Raw genomic sequence first — 21557 nt, forward strand, 5'->3', positions numbered from 1 at the left:
GAAGGGTTTGGGTAACTCTGAACTCGAATGTCTCTGGGTATTTATTTTTCTTGTATGTGAACATGTCCTCTCCCTTTTTTCTTTGTTTCCTTTTGAAATGCGAATAAACATTATTTGAAAAAAACCCCTCTGAACTAGAACGTTTGTAGGTTTTCATACATTGCTGAATTTGAAACGGGGGCGAGAAAAACTCCACATGTATTTTGGAACAGCCCATTGTGCGAGCATGTAATTTATGAATGCTGCAGGATGGTCTGACTCAGAAACATTCATTCGGAAGCACCATCACACATGCAGGCATTTACTCTGACCAAGGACATTATGTCCTGACTGACTGACTCACAACTCCACCACTAGCCGGGTTTTATTTTGTTGTCTCAGTGCTTGCCCAGCATAGCAGGCCATTTCACACTTGTCACCAGCATGGCATTGATGTGCTACCCAGTGAATGTGTCGTATTTACATACAGTGCAGTGGTGAATGTGTCAAGTATTAACATTCAGCAAGGTAACAAAACATAGACATTTCGGGATGAAAATAGCTTTACAAGTTTGTCAAAACTCCTGTCAAAGTAAGACATTGTCCCCCTTCTAAAACAGCAGGTCCTTTATTAATCCTACATGAATTTTACATAAACGAAAGGAATACATACCACAGGGATTGAGAAATAATATTAGCACAGGGACGGAATCTATGTTTGTTTTTGGTTTGAAGATTCATTTGTCATTTGTATAAACGGCATTATATGAACCCTTCTTCAGTTTGTTGGCGAAGGGAAACATAGGCTGGAGAAGATCCAGGCCTAGGATCGTATGCTGATCTTATAAAATCAGCAGTTGAGGAGACAAGTTACTTTTCTGGCCCGCCTACGGTCGCCATGTTATGGACTGAGTGCGATTCACACATTCCAAGAACTCCGGGAAGTCCCGAACATGCCGCGGATATTCGGAACTGAAGTTCGGTCGCTCGGAAATGGCGACGACCGCTCCGAAAGGCGACGACCGTTCTGAGAAAAGGCGACGACCGTTCGGAAAGGCGACGACCGTTTACGAGACGGAAATTTGCGACGGCGACTCGGTAGCGGTTCGATCTTTGGATTTACCCGCGAGTTCTAATCGGAAGATTTCATCGACTTTCCCCACAGAACGTTCTAAATTTATACGATACACAATCGGTGAAATGCATACGCTCACTTTATTTTCTTCCTATACCATATTTTTTGTTCAAAAGCACATGTACAACTCGCGCCGTATCGCCGTATCAAAATAAGTGGCTAGGTTCTGTCTGAAGCCGCTCCGCACCAACATGGCGGACCGCCGGCCTCGCCGCGCCGCGCCGCGCAGTTTATACAGCTATTTTAGTTACTCCAGACAAGGAAAAAACACAAATTATTACCGGAGATACTACAAAAGAAAGTGCAGATTAGGACATGCAATGTCCCTTCCTTTATTTGTAGAATGGATGGCTGAACGAGTCCCGCGATCGGCCGGTGAGCGGACGGGCGATGCACGAACTTGCCGATGATTCGATGTTTTCGTAAACTCATCCAGTCATAAAAATTCAACCACTACAAACTATGATTCTTGAACCATTTTTGAGTGAGCTATTACTACCTGTCCACATAATTTGTTGATATAGATACAGTAAAGACAGCCGTTGTTGGTGCCCCATATAGCACCCTATGACTGCCGTCATGGTGTGTCCCCTGTGCACGTCAAAGCCACGTTATAGCGTGTCACTCAGCACGCTTACATAGCTCCATAATCGATGTATCTTAACGTGTTTTTCCTTACCTGTGGAAGTTATGGCCCTGGGGGGCTCCGGTCCACAGAACTGACCAATCACAGGAGAGCCACGATGTCTCCCATCATGCACTGCTACATAATCGTACTCACAGTCCACAGTAGGCTCCACATCAAGGTCAATGAACTTCAACCTTGAAAGAAGAACATTTAATTCTAGATTAACGAAAAAAAATAAGATCTGGAGGCTATGCCAACATGATGACCGTACCAACGGCCTAGATTCTAGGTTACTTTACTATGACTGTCTCAAGTTTGAAAAAAAATGTTTTATTTGCTTTTTAGCTGTAACAGTGAACTAATTCTGTCTTAAACATTTAAAATGATATTCTACATTAACATCCGTGTCCATAATATCACCAGGGTCCATAATATCGCCACCTTGAGAAATAGTGTGCTTTAAGATACACATGTATTTTTACTGCAACATACTTTTGGTATGCACTCCTGCACACCTCAAATGTACATACTAGGGTATGTTGCAGTAAAAATATCTTGAAGCACACTTTTTCTCAAGGTGGCCATATTACGGACTATGGTCACCGTGATATTATGGACACAGATGTTACATACAATTCCAAAATGATTGCTATATGTATAAGAATTATCATTCAATCAGGAAGTACCGTATTTACTCTGTTATATAGTGTTTGACAGTGGTACCTTATTCTGTGATGTCTTGGCACACTGATTTTCCACACACAGGACATGTCCTCTGCATAACCATTGGGATAACCTGGACTGGTGAAGGAGCCTGAGTTTGGGTCCGTCAGTCTGAAGTAGCAGCGTTCTGTGGGCAAAATAAAAACAAATAAACTTTTTTAGGTTAGATAAAACAGTTTTTATGTTTACCGAAGGAAAACATATTCAATTTGTTTTTACTCAGTTTCTTCCTCCTCCTCTTCTGTTCCAAACACTAACCTCTGACCTGACCAATGACATGATTTGTTTACATCTGTCATCATAGTGATTGGTGTTGGGTTACATAATGTTGCCATTTCATGGTCTGCTCTGCTCCTGTCACCAGATACTTGTAGTACATGTATGTGAATGTGTTTGAGTAAAAATTGACAGGCTAGATTATGTCTGAAGGTAAACATTATGTATTTGCTTTGCAAATGTTACTCTAGTTTATGATATAATCTACTCCTGTGAAAACCAAACAGGTTGTAGCAAGGTTATGTTTAATATCATCTTTCAAAATGTTCGTATCTTGCTATGATGTCTACTAGATGTTCCTTGATGCCATTTTCAATTACTAAAATTCCTGAAATTTGAAGGGTTACTAAACTATAGTACAATGTACATTGTCATACACATACTGACAATTCAAATACCAAGCTTGTATATCAACATTGATTGGCAAAAACTGCATTATATTGATTTATATCTAGAAAGATTTACAATAGAGAAATTTAAAAGAAACTTTGTTAATCTTTTCTTATTCTATCAGGTTTTGATTTCACCACATTGTAAAGAACACAATTGCAAGGCCAGAAAATGGTGTTGTACTTTGTAAATTAAATTGACTCCTCTTCAATGATTTGATTTGATTTATTGAAATTGTAACAGTGCAATACTACATGCGGAGCAGAGGCAGCTGTTGCTGGTGTTGTGTCCCGCACATAGAGACGAATACAAGACAGACAATACTCATTTTCACTTGAGTCTAGTGGGGAAAGTCGTGTAAAGTGCCTTTCCCAAGGGCATAAGATCGGTGGCATGTCAGGACCTCTTGATTCCGATTTGCGCACGTTGCCGTTGTGCCACACAACCCACAAAAACTGACAAAACAGAGAAAACATCTGGATACTAACCCTCTGATTTTTTGTAAGAAGCGTATGTGGCTGCCAGCGCCGGCCAGTCCACGCTGTTCTGACTGGTTACGTGCAGACGGAGCTGGATGGTACCGCTTCCCGTGGTCACGTACGGCGGAGGTTTCCAGTCTCCGCAGTATCGACCGCCATTTCCCTGAGAAGTATGAACAACAGTTTAATAACAGTTCAAAAACATTTCACAAATATTCAACGAAAGATCAACAACTGTTCAACAACTGGTCAACAATAGTTAGACAACTGTTCAAAAACTGTTCAACAAAAGTTCAACAACAGTTCAATAACTGTTCAACAACTGTTCAACAACAGTACAACAGCAGTACAACAACTGTTCAACAACAGTTCAACAACAGTTGAACTACTGTTCAACAACAGTTCAACAACAGCTAAACAACAAAAGTTAAACAACACAGTTCAGTGACTGTTCAACAACAGTTCAGTGACTGTTCAACAACAGTTCATCAACTGTTCAACAACAGTTCAACAACTGTTCAACAACAGTACAACTGTTCAACAACAGTTCAACAACTGTTCAACAACAGTACAACTGTTCAACAACAGTTCATCAACTGTTCATCACCTGTTCAACAACAGTTCAACAACACAACCTCTTTTGCTCTTTTTCTTAGTATCTAACTGGCCCAAAATTTGTCATGTTCTTTCTTAAGTCAAAAAATTTATTACTGTGCCAAATTATGCCTCTTCCAAATCTTTATTTGTGACTTATAAAGTTTGTCCTCTAAAGTTACAAATTTATATATAATGAACTCAAGCGTCTTGAGGTTCATTTTCTGCAGTAACACTTGTTTCTGCAAGGTGGCACTGTTGCATGCCTTAGTGATGACGGACCATTCTCTTTTGCAATGCCATCATAGTTCACAACTTTACAATAGTACTTCTTCTATAAAACATCCTGTAAAATACAGAATGTAGTGGTTGGGTTGTCTAGGAATATCACCCCTTTATGGTAATGTTGCTTAGAACCTTTTTGTAATGCTCAAATGTTACAAATTTTATCGTTCAATTTTACTATGTTACATAACGTCAGTGCCAGTGGCCTTTCTGTATATTGTTGCTGTATCAAAAACCTGACAAACTGGTGAATTAATGATATAATGGACCAGAAACAGGGGATGTTGTTCCTAAGGCCAAAACCATAAACACCCAAATCAGCGGGAAAGCCAAGTTGTCTCCGCTGCAGCCACAATTTTCTCTGTCATTAATCGGCCACGGCGGTGTAAATTATGCCCCGGGATGGCCCATTCCCGTCTTAATTCCATCATTTATCTACGTCGCTCGCCACCGTAAAATCTACCCGCAAGCAATTATGGAAACTGCCAGCCTTTGGCACATGTCCTAACTACAATACGGTGCCAGCAACCCCAGGAAAAATTACCTAATAACTTCCGTAGACATCTTTGACCCAGAAACGAAAATGGTGGAGAACAGGTAATGGAAACTCAAAGTAATTTGCAATGTCTGGATTTTATGTAGATTGGGGTTGTTTCTTGTTAATGGGTAAGGTAATTGAATAATCTATATTCTTCCATGTACTTTGTTGCTACCCCCCAATGTGTGAACAAAAAGCTTTTAGACAAGAAGTCATGTTAACCTAAGTCAGGTCACCATTGATTACAAATTAAAGTTTGAAATTGTAAAGTTTTTTTATAAGCAAAGAACCTACAGTATAAGAGCTCCATAAAAATGTATATTCTTGATTTTAAACATTCACAAAAATGTTGAATAGTCATTCATTTGATATCTGTAATATCTTTGGATATCAGAGGCAAAATTTATCAAATTTTGGTACTTATAGCAATTGTCATAATCCACAGAAACATCTCTTAGACTTATGATTTGCAATATTGAATGCAGGTAAAATGAATAATCCACTCATAGCAGTTATGACACATTGAAGATTTACAACAATAAACAAAAATGACGGATAACACATATTACAGATGTATCAAATTATTATTAATATTATTAGTAAACTTATCTATTATTATGAAGTAAAAAACTGTATTCCCCTTCTGATTTAAATAATAAGAATAATAATTTCTTTTAAAGTATTTTGTCAATACAATTTGACATTTTTTAGTACATATTATATAATATAGTCTCTAGCTTTGAATCTTATCAAATGAGCCCCAGTGCAACTGTATAAAAAGTTTATTTTTGTTATTAGGACTTTTAAGCTTGTAGGTTTTAAGATATATTTCAACCATATAGGCCAGATTACGCTATTTTTCTCGCTATTACATGAAATCTTTGTGTTCCCCATCCAAACCATCCAAGAAACAGTACATTTAGAGGAACTTGATCAATGTTAGAAACATTTTCCACAAAGCTATTTCCGGCATCCAATCCACTAAAGGCACATGTACACTTAGTGAATGCGTCTTTCAGTGGAAATTTGTCAAACTTCCAATTTTTCTCTTGCCCAAAATTGGGTAAACAGAACTGAGCCCAAATTAGGGCGCACCGAGTCTAAATGGAAATGATGCCTGTCAATTTCCTGTGCCTCGTAAAAGTAATTACGTCCGGTAGCTGTGAGGCGTTGTTAGCAGAAAGAAGAGTCTTTCTCAGGCATTCACTTCAAATCTTTTCCTTAGGCCACACCAATTTAATCTGTTGGTTTTTCAGAAAAAAATATGACGCGACGGGGTGAAAAAAAAATTAAAACAAGTCTAGGCAATTCTTTTTAGAAGGCTAAGCAGTACTGAAGATGATGATCCTATTATAGCCCAAAATGCTACGATAGGAGCCATGAAGTCAACAGAAAAGGCTGGGTTAATATTTAAACAATGAATTTTGAACTTTTAATCAAACCACTGCATTCATATGGATGGAAGAACTGTAACAACTAGGAAGAAAAGGACTTTCCTCAACTGTTGGGGGCAAAATATGAGCCTACTGGAGTTGATTGAGAACCAGAATCTTTTTTTTTTGCAAATTAGAAAAAAATAGAGGCAAATCCGAGAACCAACATATTAAATTGGTGTGGCCTTAAAGACCGTTCTGGTCTTCAATTAGGCTGAGGTGATTAGGGCCTACTTTTATAGTCTGTCTGAAATATTCTGGGTTGAAAAGAACCCTCCAGGCTCAAACCACATATGTAATACATGTACCAGGAAAGCAACCTACAATTTGCGAGTGAAATACAACTTGCAGATTTGCAGGCCAGTAAAATATAATTTTGTCTTCAGTAAACTTTCACCTGTTTTATACTGTGTAAGTAAGTACATGCTATACATTGTATGTAAGAATGGACTGTAATTTTGATCCATTCATGCCAGGATGGACCCCTACTCTTTTCAATAAGAGTGGTGGGTTCTTTAACTAGCTGTTCTCAAATACATGACCTATAAGACTTTCCTATCCAATAAGATGTCACTAACCAAAGCTAGTTAATCAAATAGCAAAAACTATAATATGGATCAGTTGCTACGTCACACAGTTGACAGAATGAAGACTAGAAACTTAAGGTAACATTTGTGAAGCAAAATGCATAATGTTTACCTTCGCGTATGGTCTGCTCTGTTAATTCTTACTCAAACACATTCATAGACAGAAGTCTAAATCCCTCCTGCTATAAAATTGCAACATGATGTAACCCACCACTAGTTACCATGGTAACAGACGTCTGGTTCAAGTCATTGACCTTTATTGGTTTGGAGAAGAAGAAGAAGAACAGAAAACAGAGCAAAAACCATATCTTTTTCTTCTTGGTTCGAAAAAGAAGAAGAGGAAACAGAGCAAAAACAATATCTTTTCCTTCGGCAAATATAAAATTTATATAACAGTTACTGTCATCTATATTGGAAAGGTCAGGCACTGTGTATGATTCCATGGAAAATATCAGAACACGTTCTAGTGTTTTACTTGGTACCATAATGTTACATACGCCTTTCAGGAAAGGTCATCATTGCAGTGGTAAATTGTAGACTTGGATTTTTGCCAACAGACAAACAGGGCCATTCTTAAATGTCCTTCTGCAGAAAGAAACAGATTCATTTTCATAGCCAAGTTCATGTATCAAGTGCAACAATTTGCATGCTCTTGATCTCAGTACTACATCTACATTAAGAAGACAAACTTTTTTTTTCTGCCAGTATATGTCTGTACAAATATGTTGTAGGTTTGAGAAGAAACTATGCACCCATTTTTTCCTCAAATCTCTGATGTAGGGCATGATCATTAAGGGATTTGAAAACCCTACATCACATGTGCACTGCACAATGTAATATGTGGCAAAAACTTTAATTCAACTGTTTCTAAGATTGTAACAATCAGCAAAGTAAAACTAGACATCAGAAAACTTGCAGAGATCTGCGTTAAGGCCATACCAATTCAATTGTTACTTCTCTGATTTTTTCAGAAAAAATATGAAGTGACAGGGCAAAAAAAAAAGGCCATTAGCTAGGCACCCCATGATAGCCGGAAATGTTACAATATGACCCATGAAGTGAACGTACCAGACTGGTTTATAATTAAAACAATAGATTTTGAACTTTTAATGAAATTGTTACATTGAAAAACTTTAAGAACTAGGAAGAAAAGGAATTTCTTCAACCGTTTGGGCCAAAATATGTCTTCATCGAGCATATTGCAGTTGATTTAGAACCAAATTTTTCTTCTTTTTTTTTTGCAAATCAGAAAAAAATGGAAAGGGTGAATCCGAGAAACAACAAATTAAATTGGTGTGGCCTAACCTACACATGCAGGTATTTTGAGCCTTGAGTATTATCCCAAGAAAGCAGTCAATTTTGGAGAGATCTTGGAAGTAAATTCATGAATTAATACAGCTTCCATCCACTGACTGGTCTTGAGCAGAATTGATCTTACATGAGCTACAAACTTCCTCTCAATCGATACTCCACAATACCAGCTATCAACAGCTGTGGTCAAGGTTAGAATAATCAATAGGGACTACCGCAGAATGTTAAACATTTTCTAGATTTTCAGGAAAAGTCATGTCAAAGTCAAAGCGTAACAAGAATTCGGAGAAAAGCAAGAAAGACCTCTGTCGTTATCTAGTAAAAATCTAGTAAGTTGGAACAAACACAACATCATCAGTACAAATTGCATTATATCTACTAGCTATATAGAAACATACTGGCCCTAAGTCTTCAACTTGAAAATGAGAGAAGCTCCAACTATTTGACCTAAGAATTCTGCTTGTGGCCAAACCAAAATTTTACAAATAGGTTCCGTCATCTTGGATTATCTTTTCAAACCATAGCAAGCCCTCGGTCATCAAAAACATTCGCATCACTGCAAGAGATATAGCTTGTATCCTATTCAAAGAGCTATACTTCACAATGTTGCCTTTTATGTTGGCATACTTTGATAGAATGGATGCCCTTCAGGCCATTTTCCGGTTCTATAGACTGGATTAATCATGTTATAGTTTATAATAGCTTCCGTAGACTGAGTTTTGATGATGAAGTGAAGTCCAATAACCTGTTTAAGGTCACAAATAACAATGTAGGAGAAGTGCATCTGCTATATACAGTATGATGGTGGTTGTAACTATAAAATTATGTATAATTAATAATGATTGATTTGTGAGACACATAATCTTATTGTTATCTCAAAGTAGCAATTAGCCTTAACAGTGTCATGTACATGCATATGGCCCACAGAAATATCTGATCTGATACTGATATAGCACATGTGATAAATATTCAGTAAAAGTGTACAAATGGACCATTGCAAATCTAATCCTGGAGCCATTTGTCAATAGCAGAATAATAATTTTTTATTTTAAATGAGAGCACAATTGGCATCATCTTCTGTTTGTCATCATCAGAACATCTCATATAAGGTCGTATCTGCGTATGTAAGGTTAACAAATATTCTCTGCAACAGGCAAATTCTGATGCAACGTTAACCAAAAATCCAACAAAAACCGTGAAAATGGGTTTGTGCAGGCGCAGTACATTCTGCCAAGTTGAACGTGCTACTGAAAAGCTATCTACGTGAGGACCAGGCCTCGAAATTAAATTTTCTTCCTATTGTCCCAACACTGTCCCCAAAATAAATTTCAGTTGTCCCAAAGTGAGGATGAACTGTCCCAACCTGTTATTTTGGGAAGTATTGTATGACTTCAACTTGAAGTCAACTTTATTTTGCTTGTTCACTCCCAGGCACACTATAATTGCAGAGTAGACAGGAAATTCGGGGGACTTTTCCGGATCCAAAAGCCGGGACATGCGCCTGATAAACAAAAGAAGGGCTGATATTCTGATGTTGATTATTTTTCTACTGTCCCAAATATGTCCCAAAGTGTCTTTTTGTTGTCCCAGCCTTACTTTTAGTGGTCAGTGGCCATTGGACCACCTTTAATTTTGAACCCCTCCCCCCAACGATGTACACAGTTTATTGTATTCCTCTCGCCTGACAGTATTATATACAGTACCAGGCAGACCTCACAAATATGTTTCCGGCAGGAGAAAACCACTACCATTACTTACCCCCATTTGTTTGACAACTTAATCCCACAATACCCTCTCCCTGCCCATGTGTATTTTATCACAGAGCGATGTGACAGCAGTAACAAATGACTGTCTGAGTCATCGGCGCTCCAAAAATGTTATGATTCGGAGATCGAACCACAGAACTTGACCTTGGTAGTTACTTGAACTTGACTCTATAGCTCATGAAGAAGAGTACAGTCATGTACCTTTGCTTTCTTCCATTGTTTTAAAACTCAGTCATGTTTGAAAATGTCGTATTTCAAAATGTAAGACTTAGACTAAGTGTTTATACTAATGTTTCGAAATACAGTTGATGTCATGTTTTGAAATATAACCGTTAAATTTCAAAATATAACTGTCAGAATACACTGTACCTGCTCACATGTTGGGACTTCTTTTTATGGTTTAAGTCTACCTTGTCTTTGCTTTACTTCTTGTTTAAAACTGTCATATTTGACAATGTTGTATTCAAAAATGTAAGACTTAGTGTAATGTTTCCAAATACAGATGATGTTTTGAAATGTAACTGTTAACTTTCAAAATACAACTGTCAGAGTACACTATACCTGCTCACATTTTGGGGCTTCTTGTTATAATATTAATTATTCTACCTTCAAGTTTTTGCTTTTTTTCTTGTTTTAAAACTGTCATATTTGAAAATGTTGTATTTCAAAAATTAATGTAAAACTTTGTGTGATGTTTCGAAATACAATTGATGTCATGTTTTGAAATATAACTGTTAAACTTCAAAACATAACTGTCAGAGTACACTGTCCCCCCCCCCCCCCGCAACCAACTTAAAGTCAGGCTAAGGGACTAGCTTTAAAGGAAAGCACCCGAGAATTTTATTTTCATAGAAGATATATGGTTGATCTTCCCTTATTCATCTTTAAGGGGCCAGTGTCTCCCTAATCTACTAAGTGTTTCCTAGCAGTGTCACAAGAAGTTTTGTATTTCATCAATAATATCTGTACCTTAGGCCAAACCAATTTAATTTCTTGGTTAACAGATTTTTCTAGAAAAATAATGGAGCGGGCGGGTGAAAAAACAGGCCTAGGCATCCTATTATGGCCCAAAATGGTACGATACGAGCCAAGAAGTCAACACACCAGGCTGGTTCAAAATTTAAACAATGAATTTTTCACTTTTAATGATACCACTGCATTGAATGATGGAATAACTATAACACCTAGGAAGAAAAGGACTGTTTTCAACTGTTCAGGGCAAAATATGAGCATTTTGCAGTTGATTGTGAATTTTTAATTTTACTTGCAAATCAGAAAAAAATGAAGCGGGCGAATCCGTTAACCAAGAAATTAAATTGCTGTAACCTTAGAAAGTACTTCCGTATTATTCATTTATGAACTTAATATTCCACAGAAAATGATGCCAAGGTTGAACATATTTATCAACAGAATGGATCATATTCATCAGAAATCTCTCAGGTACAAATGACAGTTTTGTAATATGGTTCTCGGCATGTTTAAGGCATGCCAGATGCAGGCTATACACACATTTATATAACTAATAATTGATAAGTATTATAAATCAAGAAATGTATGGGGAAATCAAAAGATAACAAAGTCTTAAGATATGACAAATAGAGGAAATGGAAAGTAATAAAAAGAGACTACCTCAGGACTGAACCTCGCGATCCGTTCTGGAATGTTGGAAATTTCACCGGAGCGATTGTCCTTTCATTGGTAGAAAAAGTAGGTGAACATATAGAGAAAAAGAAGTCACAAAGAAAAGTGGGAAGTAACATATCTCAACAAAAAATTCTCTTCATTATTCCAAGTATTCTTTCAAAAATGATGATAATAAAGATTGCAGTTACGGTAAAAATAATTACAATCATTGTTTCAACCACCACAAGGATTTTTGTCAGATAAAAGCATTAAAAACATGCTAAATCAATTTCTGAATCAATCATTTAATCTAACAATGCAAAAGACAATTAAAATCATACAAAAGTTAAATCATACAAATGATTTTATCAATTATGTCTTATATAGTTTCATAATTTATTTATCTACACATAATGATGAAGATTTACCACATTTGTGGAAGGATTAACATAACAGGTGACTATCACCTCTTCAAACTACAATGTAATATCTAAATAGTAAAATATGATTTGCAAATACTACCGTTATAGATATAATTGTATACACAGTGAAAGAAATAAAAATAAAAAAGCACAACTGCTACACTTTCAGCATTGTCCTTCCTACCTTTTGTTTCCCAGTTGTAACTTCTAAGTAGTTGTCTGTACAGGAGAAATCCTCAAAGGAGTTCACGTGGAATTCCTCAAATGTGAGGAAGATGCGGTGCCCTTTCTCGGCGGATATGACCCATATACAGTCCGTGATGGCGTGAGGGACGATCGTGAACTTTATTCCGCCTCGGGCCGCAGTCAGCAAACCTCCACAAGCAACTGTAACATATAGAGGCCATTTAGAAAAAAAACTCTAGCCAATTCCTGTTTTGCTAACAATGACATACATGTAGTACATGTAGCAATTACATATTACATTTTGGAACTTTCTGTCTCATAAAACAAAACTAAGCCTCTACGATTGTGGTAACTGTTTCATAATGATCACTTACTGCAACCTGTGAAATATTTGCAGTGCCTTTTAGCTAGAAATACCATCCCCACCCTGTACTATCCTGTACCATCCCTTTCCTTGGTGCTGAAAGACCATCCCCACTCTGTACTATACTGTACCATCCCTTTCCTTGGTGCTGAAAGACCATCCCCACCCTGTAATATCCTGTACCATCCCTTTCAATGCCTTTTAGCTAGAAATTCTAAACTGTTAGGGAAATTTTATGTTCAACTTTATGATTTTATTTTTTTAGTAGTGGAGGTCTTCGACAACTCATGGTACTAGAAACATCTACTTCGTTTTCCATTGCTTTCAACTGAAAGACATACACTTGCTTTTCCTAATACAAGGCTTAGTACTTCTTTTGACATACTTACATATAAAAAAAACAGTCTTTCCCATTAGTTTGGTACTTTAATCTGGACAACACCTGTCAGCTGCACCTATCAACCTGCTAGCATCTTACCTGACATTTGTTTTTCCTTCGGCGTGCAGTCCCGTCCGTTCTCCGCTAGCGCGTAGCCTCGCTCACAGTCACAGCGGAAGCCCGGCTGCATGTTGATGCACATCTGACCACAACTGCTCTGGTTCTGTACACACTCATCCAGGTCTACCTATTGACAACATGAGTCACTCTGATCCATAGGGCTGGGGAACAGCTCAAACTTCAGATGTCTTCTCTTAAAGATTATTTGGGCAGGGGAACAGCTCAATCTTCAAATGTCTTCTCTAAACAAACATTATTTGGGCATCATTTGGAAAGATTATATATTGGGCAGGGGGACAGATCAAACTTCAAATTTCTTCTCTGAACAAAGATTATTTGGGCAGGGGAACAACTCAAACTTTAAATGTCTCATCTGAACAAAGATTATAAGTTTAGCATCTTATTAGTCTTGTGGAATGCAAATACTATTTTCCAGAGATTGAAATATCCAATTTCAAATATTTTGATACAAAATAAGGTAGTTAAAAACCTCACAATGTATGATAGAGATTGAATACCTGGTATACAATTTTGTACTGTTCAATTGTATGTCCTTAGTTCTTGAAACTTTACCATTACCTGGTATGATAATGTACATGCATGTGCAAGCAATATCCACAGAATAGTCAAAACTCATGCAAACAGACTGTACTATGAAACATCCATTACACATTTGTAAGTTTTATGAAAACTTAACATAAATCACAATCCCATGCAGCATTCAATACCTGGTACTGTGTGACATTACATTACATATTGGTTCATTAGGTGCATCAGAATATGTAACTTGTGTAAAAAAAATTACAAAGCAAATACTTTATCAACACCACAATGTTCTTATCAAAATAACAAAGTGAAAACACAATGATTGTGACAACCTAATACAACAGTCAGAAACAGAAAACATGGCTACTGAAACGGAAAGCAAAAGACATCGAGCAGGGAACTTTACCGACTGTGTAGGAGGCGTGGAATCCCGTGAAGCTGCCGATGTTGTTGGAGTTGGACGAGTACGTCAGCAGCAGCTGGTCCACCTCCGTCACGATCACGTGCGGCATCACCTTGCAGTAGCGACCAACCACCATCGAGCTGAAAATCAAACAAAAAATGTTGTTTTAGTTACTGTAATACATATATGGGGGCCCGCAAGCCCTTTTCCGTAGAGCGTAATCGGCTGTTTTAATCCTACGTAATGCATTGTAGCCACTTGGAATTTATCGTACAGCGTAATCGAGAGGTTTCCAAATTCAGCGTAGAGCGTTGTCGGGACCCCCCCTTGCAGGCCCTCATATATGGCAACACGTCTCTTCGTTCAGTGGCAGTGTTCTAGCCAGCAACCGTCTTTCCTTCATTTGATGGAGTTTTGTCACTCATGATAGACAGAAATGTTGCCCAACCCATCATATTGATGGACTAAAGTCAGTATGGCTTCATATCGCAGCAAGAAGCCAGTACTCAATTAAGAAGCTCTTACAAAGGTATCTGATAGGCATCAAAACATAGCTAGCCTAGGCAAGGTAAGACAATCCCTGGTTGTGCAAAAGAAAATCCTAATATCCTATTACACTTGGAAGTTGGGTCCAAGTGGGGTCGTGTGGCATAGCACAGGACCAAGAGGTCCCGGGTTCGAATCCTACACGTCACCAATCTTGTGCCTTTGGGAAAGGCACTTTACACAACTTTCCTCACTTGACTCAGGACTAAACTTTGGTTAGAGACGTCCCTCGGATAGGACGTTAAATGGAGGTCCCATGTTTGGGGAGAGCCACACCCCACACACATTAAAAGAACCCACCGCACTTACCAAAAAGAGTAGGGGTCCTTTCCAGTGTGAGTGATTCAAACCTTACACATGTAGTCCTGTCTTACGCTTCTAGTACTTACTGTACAAAACAGGTGTGTTACGCCTAAAGATGGTTTACCTTTGTTGTGCGAAACAAACAAACAGACATCTCACCATGTTGTGTTACAGTCTGCGTAGCTTCCATTATCACTGTGGTTGAGCAGGTAGCTGACGTACTGAGTGATGTTCACATAAAGCTCCTCGACTTGGACGTAGTTAAACTCACTGTCACAGTCCAGGTTAATGTCATGGAACGTCAGAGAGATGGATTCACCTTCCGAACCTGGGAGAGCGAAAAGAAAGATTGAACTAGTAAGAGAAAGAGTACAGAAAGGAAAACGTTTGAAACATTCATGAGAACAGTCCTGCAACATTATAATTAATCCTGTTCACAATAAAAATGACAAACACAAAAGGTCCACTGCAGTGACGTAGAGACCCCCCCACAAAGCCCATTTTTGAACTTGACTATGCTCCTCACAACGGTAACCTGCCTACCAAAAATCATGAACATTGAACCATGCCTTCAAGAGTCATGCCGCATAGTCTCCCACACTATAGCAAGTGATTTGATAGTCTTCTCGACAAAGGCAAATATTTTAATATTGTAACAAATTCTGTTACAAATAAGAACAGAAATTTAAGCAATAAAAAGCTATGTAAAGTAGTGGTGCAGATTACTTTCCAAGTATTGTTGATAACTTTTAGTTCTCTAAAAAAAACCTTCATTCATTTCAGAATTAGTTCCATATTTGGTAAGAAAATGGCAGCACTTTAGTCGTATTTCAAAAGTAACAATCACAATATTTTCCAGCAAGGTGGGCATGCAATAAGTATTATTACTCAGGCTCACTGAAGAAGAAATTTGACTTCATACCTTTTATGATCCATGCACACTGAATGTCGTTGTAGTAGCTGTAAGGGTACCCCGGGGATGTGATGTTCCCTTCCCTGGCTGTTAGCACACCTCCACAACCTGGGAACAAGAGTTTCAAACAGTCAGCCATTTTGAAATCAATGTTATAGGTTAAAGCAATACTGTTGGAATTTATGGTGAAAACTTCTCTTGCAAGCCACTTTTCTTGAAAAAAAAGAAAGACAGAATCTGAAAATGTAGAGAAATAAGACTGGGTGCAGTATTTAATTGTATGCAGTAGAGAATGGTCTTTCAGCACCAAGGAAAGGGATGGTACAGAATAGTACATGGTGGGGATATTTTTTTCAGCACCAAGGAAAGGGGTGATACATGATAGTGAAGGGTGGGGATGGAATTTCAGCACCAAGGAAAGGGATGGTACAGGATAGTACAGGGTGGGGATGGTATTTCAGCACCAAGGAAAGGGATGGTACAGGATAGTACAGGGTGGAGATGGTCTTTCAGCACCAAGGAAAGGGATGGTACATGATAGTACATAGAAGGGATGGTCTTTCAGCACCAAGGAAAGGGATGGTACAGGATAGTACAGGGTGGAGATGGTCTTTCAGCACCAAGGAAAGGGATGGTACAGGATAGTACAGGGTGGGGATGGTATTTCAGCACCAAGGAAAGGGATGGTACATGATAGTACAGGGTGGGGATGGTATTTCAGCACCAAGGAAAGGGAAAGTACAAGATATTACAGGGTTGGGATGGGTTTTCAGCACCAAGGAAAGGGACAACACATTACAGTACAAGGTGAAAAAGCTAGGAAAAGGGACCACACAAAATAGCCCTGGGTGGAATGCTCTTTAGCACCAAGTTTTCTAAAATATAAACATGTTTTCCTATGTTAGTAAACAGAGAATACTAAGATGTGATGTATAAAAAGCTTACTTGGTAGATATTTTTCCTTTTCCATCATCATGGGGTCATCTCCACTGCCACTGTGTAACATCTGTCCTGATGACTCCAGGAATGAGAAGGGATCTGCATGGGAACAACAGATGGTGAGACATCAGTTTATAACATCTGCTTCATCTGAAGCACTGTAGTACATGGACTTATATTACCTTCAAGTTGTTGTGAATCTACCCTGTGTTTTGATTTGTTCGTTTCAATACTACAAAGTATCAAAGGTGTAATAACAATCTGATATTCCTACAGATTTTGATCACTGCTTTTAAATGTAACTCTACTTTTATATTATTAACCTTTCAAAAAGCCTCGCAATTCAGCCATTGTGGCTGCCAGGAAGCTTGTTAGTGTTCCTATGTTTGTGTTTGCTGAATGAACCAGTCTAGCAGTTTGCCATCCAGGCTTCCAAGAAATGACAAAGCTCATATATAGCTATTGAATGCATTCTGAGCAATTATTATCTAAATTCTTTTTTTTTTGGTTATTTGAACTTTTTTATCATCTTGATGTAAAATTAATGTATATAATATTATCAACTTCATTAATTTTGATGTCACTACTTATTGTATAAGCTTTTTGTTTTACTAATTCATACCAGTCCTTTAAAGTCATGTACAATACATTATTTGCTAGAGAAACTAGCAAGTTCACCCCCAATATAATTGAAGGCGGCCTGCGTGCGTAATAGGCTGTTTTAATTCTACGTAGAGCATAGATGGACCGCTCTAATTCAACGTAGAGCGTAATTGGTACCTTTTTTCGCAGAGCGTAATTCGCAGTTTTAATTCTACTTAATGCGTTATAGCTACCCGAAATTTATAGTAATGGGGAGGTTTCTTGAATTCAGCATAATACGTAGCTGACTCTCAAAATATAGCATACAGCATTGTCTGGACCCCCATGCAGGCCCTCATTGAACAGAACCAGAAGACTGAACACTTACCAAGTTCATACACGGTGTAGTTGACCTTGAACCCCCTGCCGACCACAGACTCGTCACTCTGAAAGTGTAGCTGGACAAACGGACCCAGACTGTACACCTCTGTCGGGACAGCATGGCCGCAGTACCGACCCTGTAACTTGGCTGAAACACAGATGGAAAAAAACATGGAATTTGCTATAATAATTACTTTAGAGTAAGAACACACACATGTAGCACTTCTTCTAATATAATGTTAAGTACTAAAATTGGAGCCACTACCCTGACATACATATTACACAACCTTATATGATTTCTCTTACAAAAATAGGATCTATTAAGGGTTCACCATCCACATTTTGCTCAGAAAGATGCTGAAGGGCCCTTTCATCAATTCCAAGTCAATATTTCAAACTGTCAGTATGTGTAACACTGATTTCATTTCATTTCATTTTTATTTATTTACCCAGGGTAAACATGTCGCCGCAAGGGCGTTTTTCAATGTTCCCTGCGGACATATACATTTACAAAATATACTTATTAGCTTAAAATAACAAACAGGAAAACAAAGGTACAATTAGCTTAATTGCAAAAATAACATATTGGTAAAGTGCTTCAAAATCATACGGTAAACTAATAACTTATATGAAACAAGCGAATAAAATGCAACAAATGAAATAAATAAAGAAGGTAATGGAAATTTGCATATCAATGTTACAAAACAAAAGTAACGGTTACTATGTTGCGAGAACATTCTGGTTATACAAACGCTTAAACCAGGCGACGGAAGCTGCTGTTTTCAATGTAGATGGGAGAGCGTTCCAAAGAGCTGCACCAGTACTGGACAAGGATTTCTTTTTGTATTGCAGATGAGCCTTAGGCAGTTGTAGTCCCCCCTGTGCTCTTAAGCGTGTATTGTATGAGTGAACTTCCCTGAGCTGTGTGAAGAGATCCGAGATGTGAGGAGGGGACAAGCCATTCAGAGCCTTGAATACAAGCACTGCTTTGTTCCTCTTGTGTAATTCATTCACAGGTGTCCAACCTAGATTGTGCAGTATAGTGTCGATAGGTGTGTAGCGATTGCACCCCAGTATCACCCTTCCTGCCCTGTTCTGTAGTTTCTGAAGTTTGTCTATACATTCCTTGCTACCTTGATCCCAGACAGTACTGCAGTATTGTAAGTGGGGAAGGAACAGTGATGTGTATATTGTCAGCAAAGCTTCTGTGTTAATAAATGGTTTCAAAGACTTCATGATGCCAATTGTCTGAGACAATTTTTTAGTAACATGCGAGATGTGGTCGTTCCATAGTAACGAGCTATTTAAAAAGACCCCTAGATACTTAAAAGTATTCACCTGGTCTAGCTCTGTGCCTGATAATGTGAGGTGAAGGTGACTTCTTGTGGCGGCTTTGGCCCTATGTGTCCCCACAAGCATAGATTTGCATTTTGAGGGGTTAAGTGAGAGTTTGTTTGCAGTGAACCAGTGCACAAGCCGAACTGAGTCACTCTGAATTGTCTGCATTATTGTCTGTACATTCCGGTGTGCAAAATATATGATAGTATCATCTGCGTACATCGCTATCTTGCATAGCTGAATACAGTTTGGCAAGTCGTTGATATATAAGATAAAAAGAAGTGGGCCAAGGATAGACCCTTGAGGTACGCCACAAGTTACTGGTGAAGGTTTGGACAGTACCGCCTCAAGGCATGTACGCTGAGACCTACCAGTCAGGTAAGACCTGAACCATTTGCAAGACATTTTGTTTATACCATATAGTTTAAGTTTAAGCAACAAAATATTATGATCGAGTGTATCGAAAGCCCGTGACAAGTCACAGAAAATGACTGATGGCAATTAAATTACCATACAGTGAACATATTCCATCAGAAATGTGCTGCATTAAAGTACATACTGCACTACATGTGTATATGACTAGTGGTGTTCAACAGAATTTGTTTAGAATCACTATTCTTTTTTTCTACCAGTTCATTCAAACAGTGCTTCAATATATACTTTTAGTACAGATATAGAAATATAAACTTGAAGAAAACATTCAGTGTACACTTTAAAACTCAATATTAAACGTATTATGTTTTGCCAAGGCTAACAAATTATGTAAAGAAAATTTAAGTAAAGCTTATCTAAATGTTAAGTAAAAATGATGCTATTTTCCATAATGATTATAAAGCAGCTAAAATCTTTTGCTTTGAAACTATCAGCAACAAGATGGCATTAAAAAGGCACTAAAAATGCTCTACAAGGGTATTAATCCCTAGAATAGAAGTCTTAGATAGATGGGGTGCCAAATTATTCCCATAGAAACAATAGGAACAGTAGTGCTAAGTCTTAAGCATGCATTTTTCAGGATTCTGCAATGAAAATGCTCATCCATAAAATACCCACCGTCCCACTTTACGACGCATACTCAGCACTTAAAAGTCCCAATGGGATACTCAGCTGCCAGGCTTCATAAAGGGAAACCTGATGATTTATTTGTCTTCAGCACATTCAACAGTGTTGCTCATATTGCTTGTAATAAGTCACTGACAGGGTTGACGAATGTAGGGCTCTGTTCTGCCATGACATGGACATGTGTTACAAGTTATTCTAAGACCTGGGTGTGAATGCGGTGAAGGTCTAGGACTATCTTTTTAAACATCTTCAGAATTTACGATTATCATAAGAACTAACAAATCATATTTTTTATAATGCAATGCTTCACAATGCTTTATAATGCTTCACCATCCAAATTCCTTGTTCGAAATCTTTTTACAGTGACAGTTTCTTTCCCCGTACGGCCAAGCTTCAATGGAATTCCCTCCCTGACAAGTGTTTCCCACCAACCTACAATCTACAGGCTTTCAAATCGAACGTTCACCGCCATCTCTTGACATAGCCATGTTTTTCTCATATTTCTAGTTCAATGCCGAGAAGTGGTCGTATAGGCCTTGCATTGAACCAAACCGTTAAAAAAAATGTAATGTAGAGTAAGTCAATCTTATAGTACTAAGTATTCAAATTGCTAAATGCAATCATGATAATGTCAAAAGACAATCAAAAGTAAAGTAATCAGTTTTGGTTCCTTTCAACCCAAAAATCCTGTTTTCTCTGTATACTTTTCTGTTTGTGGAGATGTTCTTTCGTGTACTAACGTTAACAGAGTAGTGGTTTCAAAGTGGAAACACTACAAGCAGGCATCAAACGTGAACATAGATTTGGGTCAAATATCACCCCTATGTGTGTGGGACTGGTCAAGAAAGCAACAAACCACCTTTTGCAAGTACATGTACATGTAGGATTTTGGGTTTAAAAAAAGGCATCAAACTGAAATAAGTGTATTTGTCTTTTAAGTAATACAACACAAGACTTAGTGTTCCCTAATAATAAGCCTTCTAATTCTCACCACTAAATTACAACTATCTATGGCAGATTTGCTGCTAACATTTGATGGCCTATCTAATAAAATCCTTCATAAAAATAAACATATAAATGATGTAGAGATACAATCCCATTAACAACTGTCCTCATCATGCAAATATTACAAAACTCATTCAAACAACAATGCTTCACTGTCATAAAAAACTTTTGTTTAATATGATGATAATAAATTGACAGTTTCATCCCTAGATATATCACAAGGATGACATGTAATTACATAACATTGTAAAAACTGATGTATTCAAATCCCTTGAGAAATGATATACATGTAAATATTCTCAAACATGGCCCATATCCCTGTGT

General features: G+C 37.8%; 1 protein-coding gene across 1 annotated transcript in view; it reads right to left on the reverse strand.

The window, feature by feature from the left end:
- The window catches only part of LOC109480574 (bone morphogenetic protein 1-like), a 119290-nt gene that overhangs the window by 8449 nt on the left and 89284 nt on the right, over positions 1 to 21557 (reverse strand). The window contains exons 8-15 of the mRNA XM_019782808.1: positions 17839 to 17979; positions 16875 to 16967; positions 15939 to 16037; positions 15176 to 15344; positions 14175 to 14307; positions 13203 to 13345; positions 2466 to 2576; positions 1794 to 1936 (exon numbers count right to left, since the gene is read on the reverse strand). Coding sequence (XP_019638367.1) covers positions 1794 to 1936; positions 2466 to 2576; positions 13203 to 13345; positions 14175 to 14307; positions 15176 to 15344; positions 15939 to 16037; positions 16875 to 16967; positions 17839 to 17979 — 1032 coding nt within the window. The remainder of the gene's footprint in view (positions 1 to 1793; positions 1937 to 2465; positions 2577 to 13202; positions 13346 to 14174; positions 14308 to 15175; positions 15345 to 15938; positions 16038 to 16874; positions 16968 to 17838; positions 17980 to 21557) is intronic.

The sequence above is a fragment of the Branchiostoma belcheri genome, unplaced genomic scaffold (assembly GCF_001625305.1).
Source record: "Branchiostoma belcheri isolate BF01 breed outbred unplaced genomic scaffold, Haploidv18h27 scaffold108, whole genome shotgun sequence".
NCBI lineage: Eukaryota > Metazoa > Chordata > Leptocardii > Amphioxiformes > Branchiostomatidae > Branchiostoma > Branchiostoma belcheri.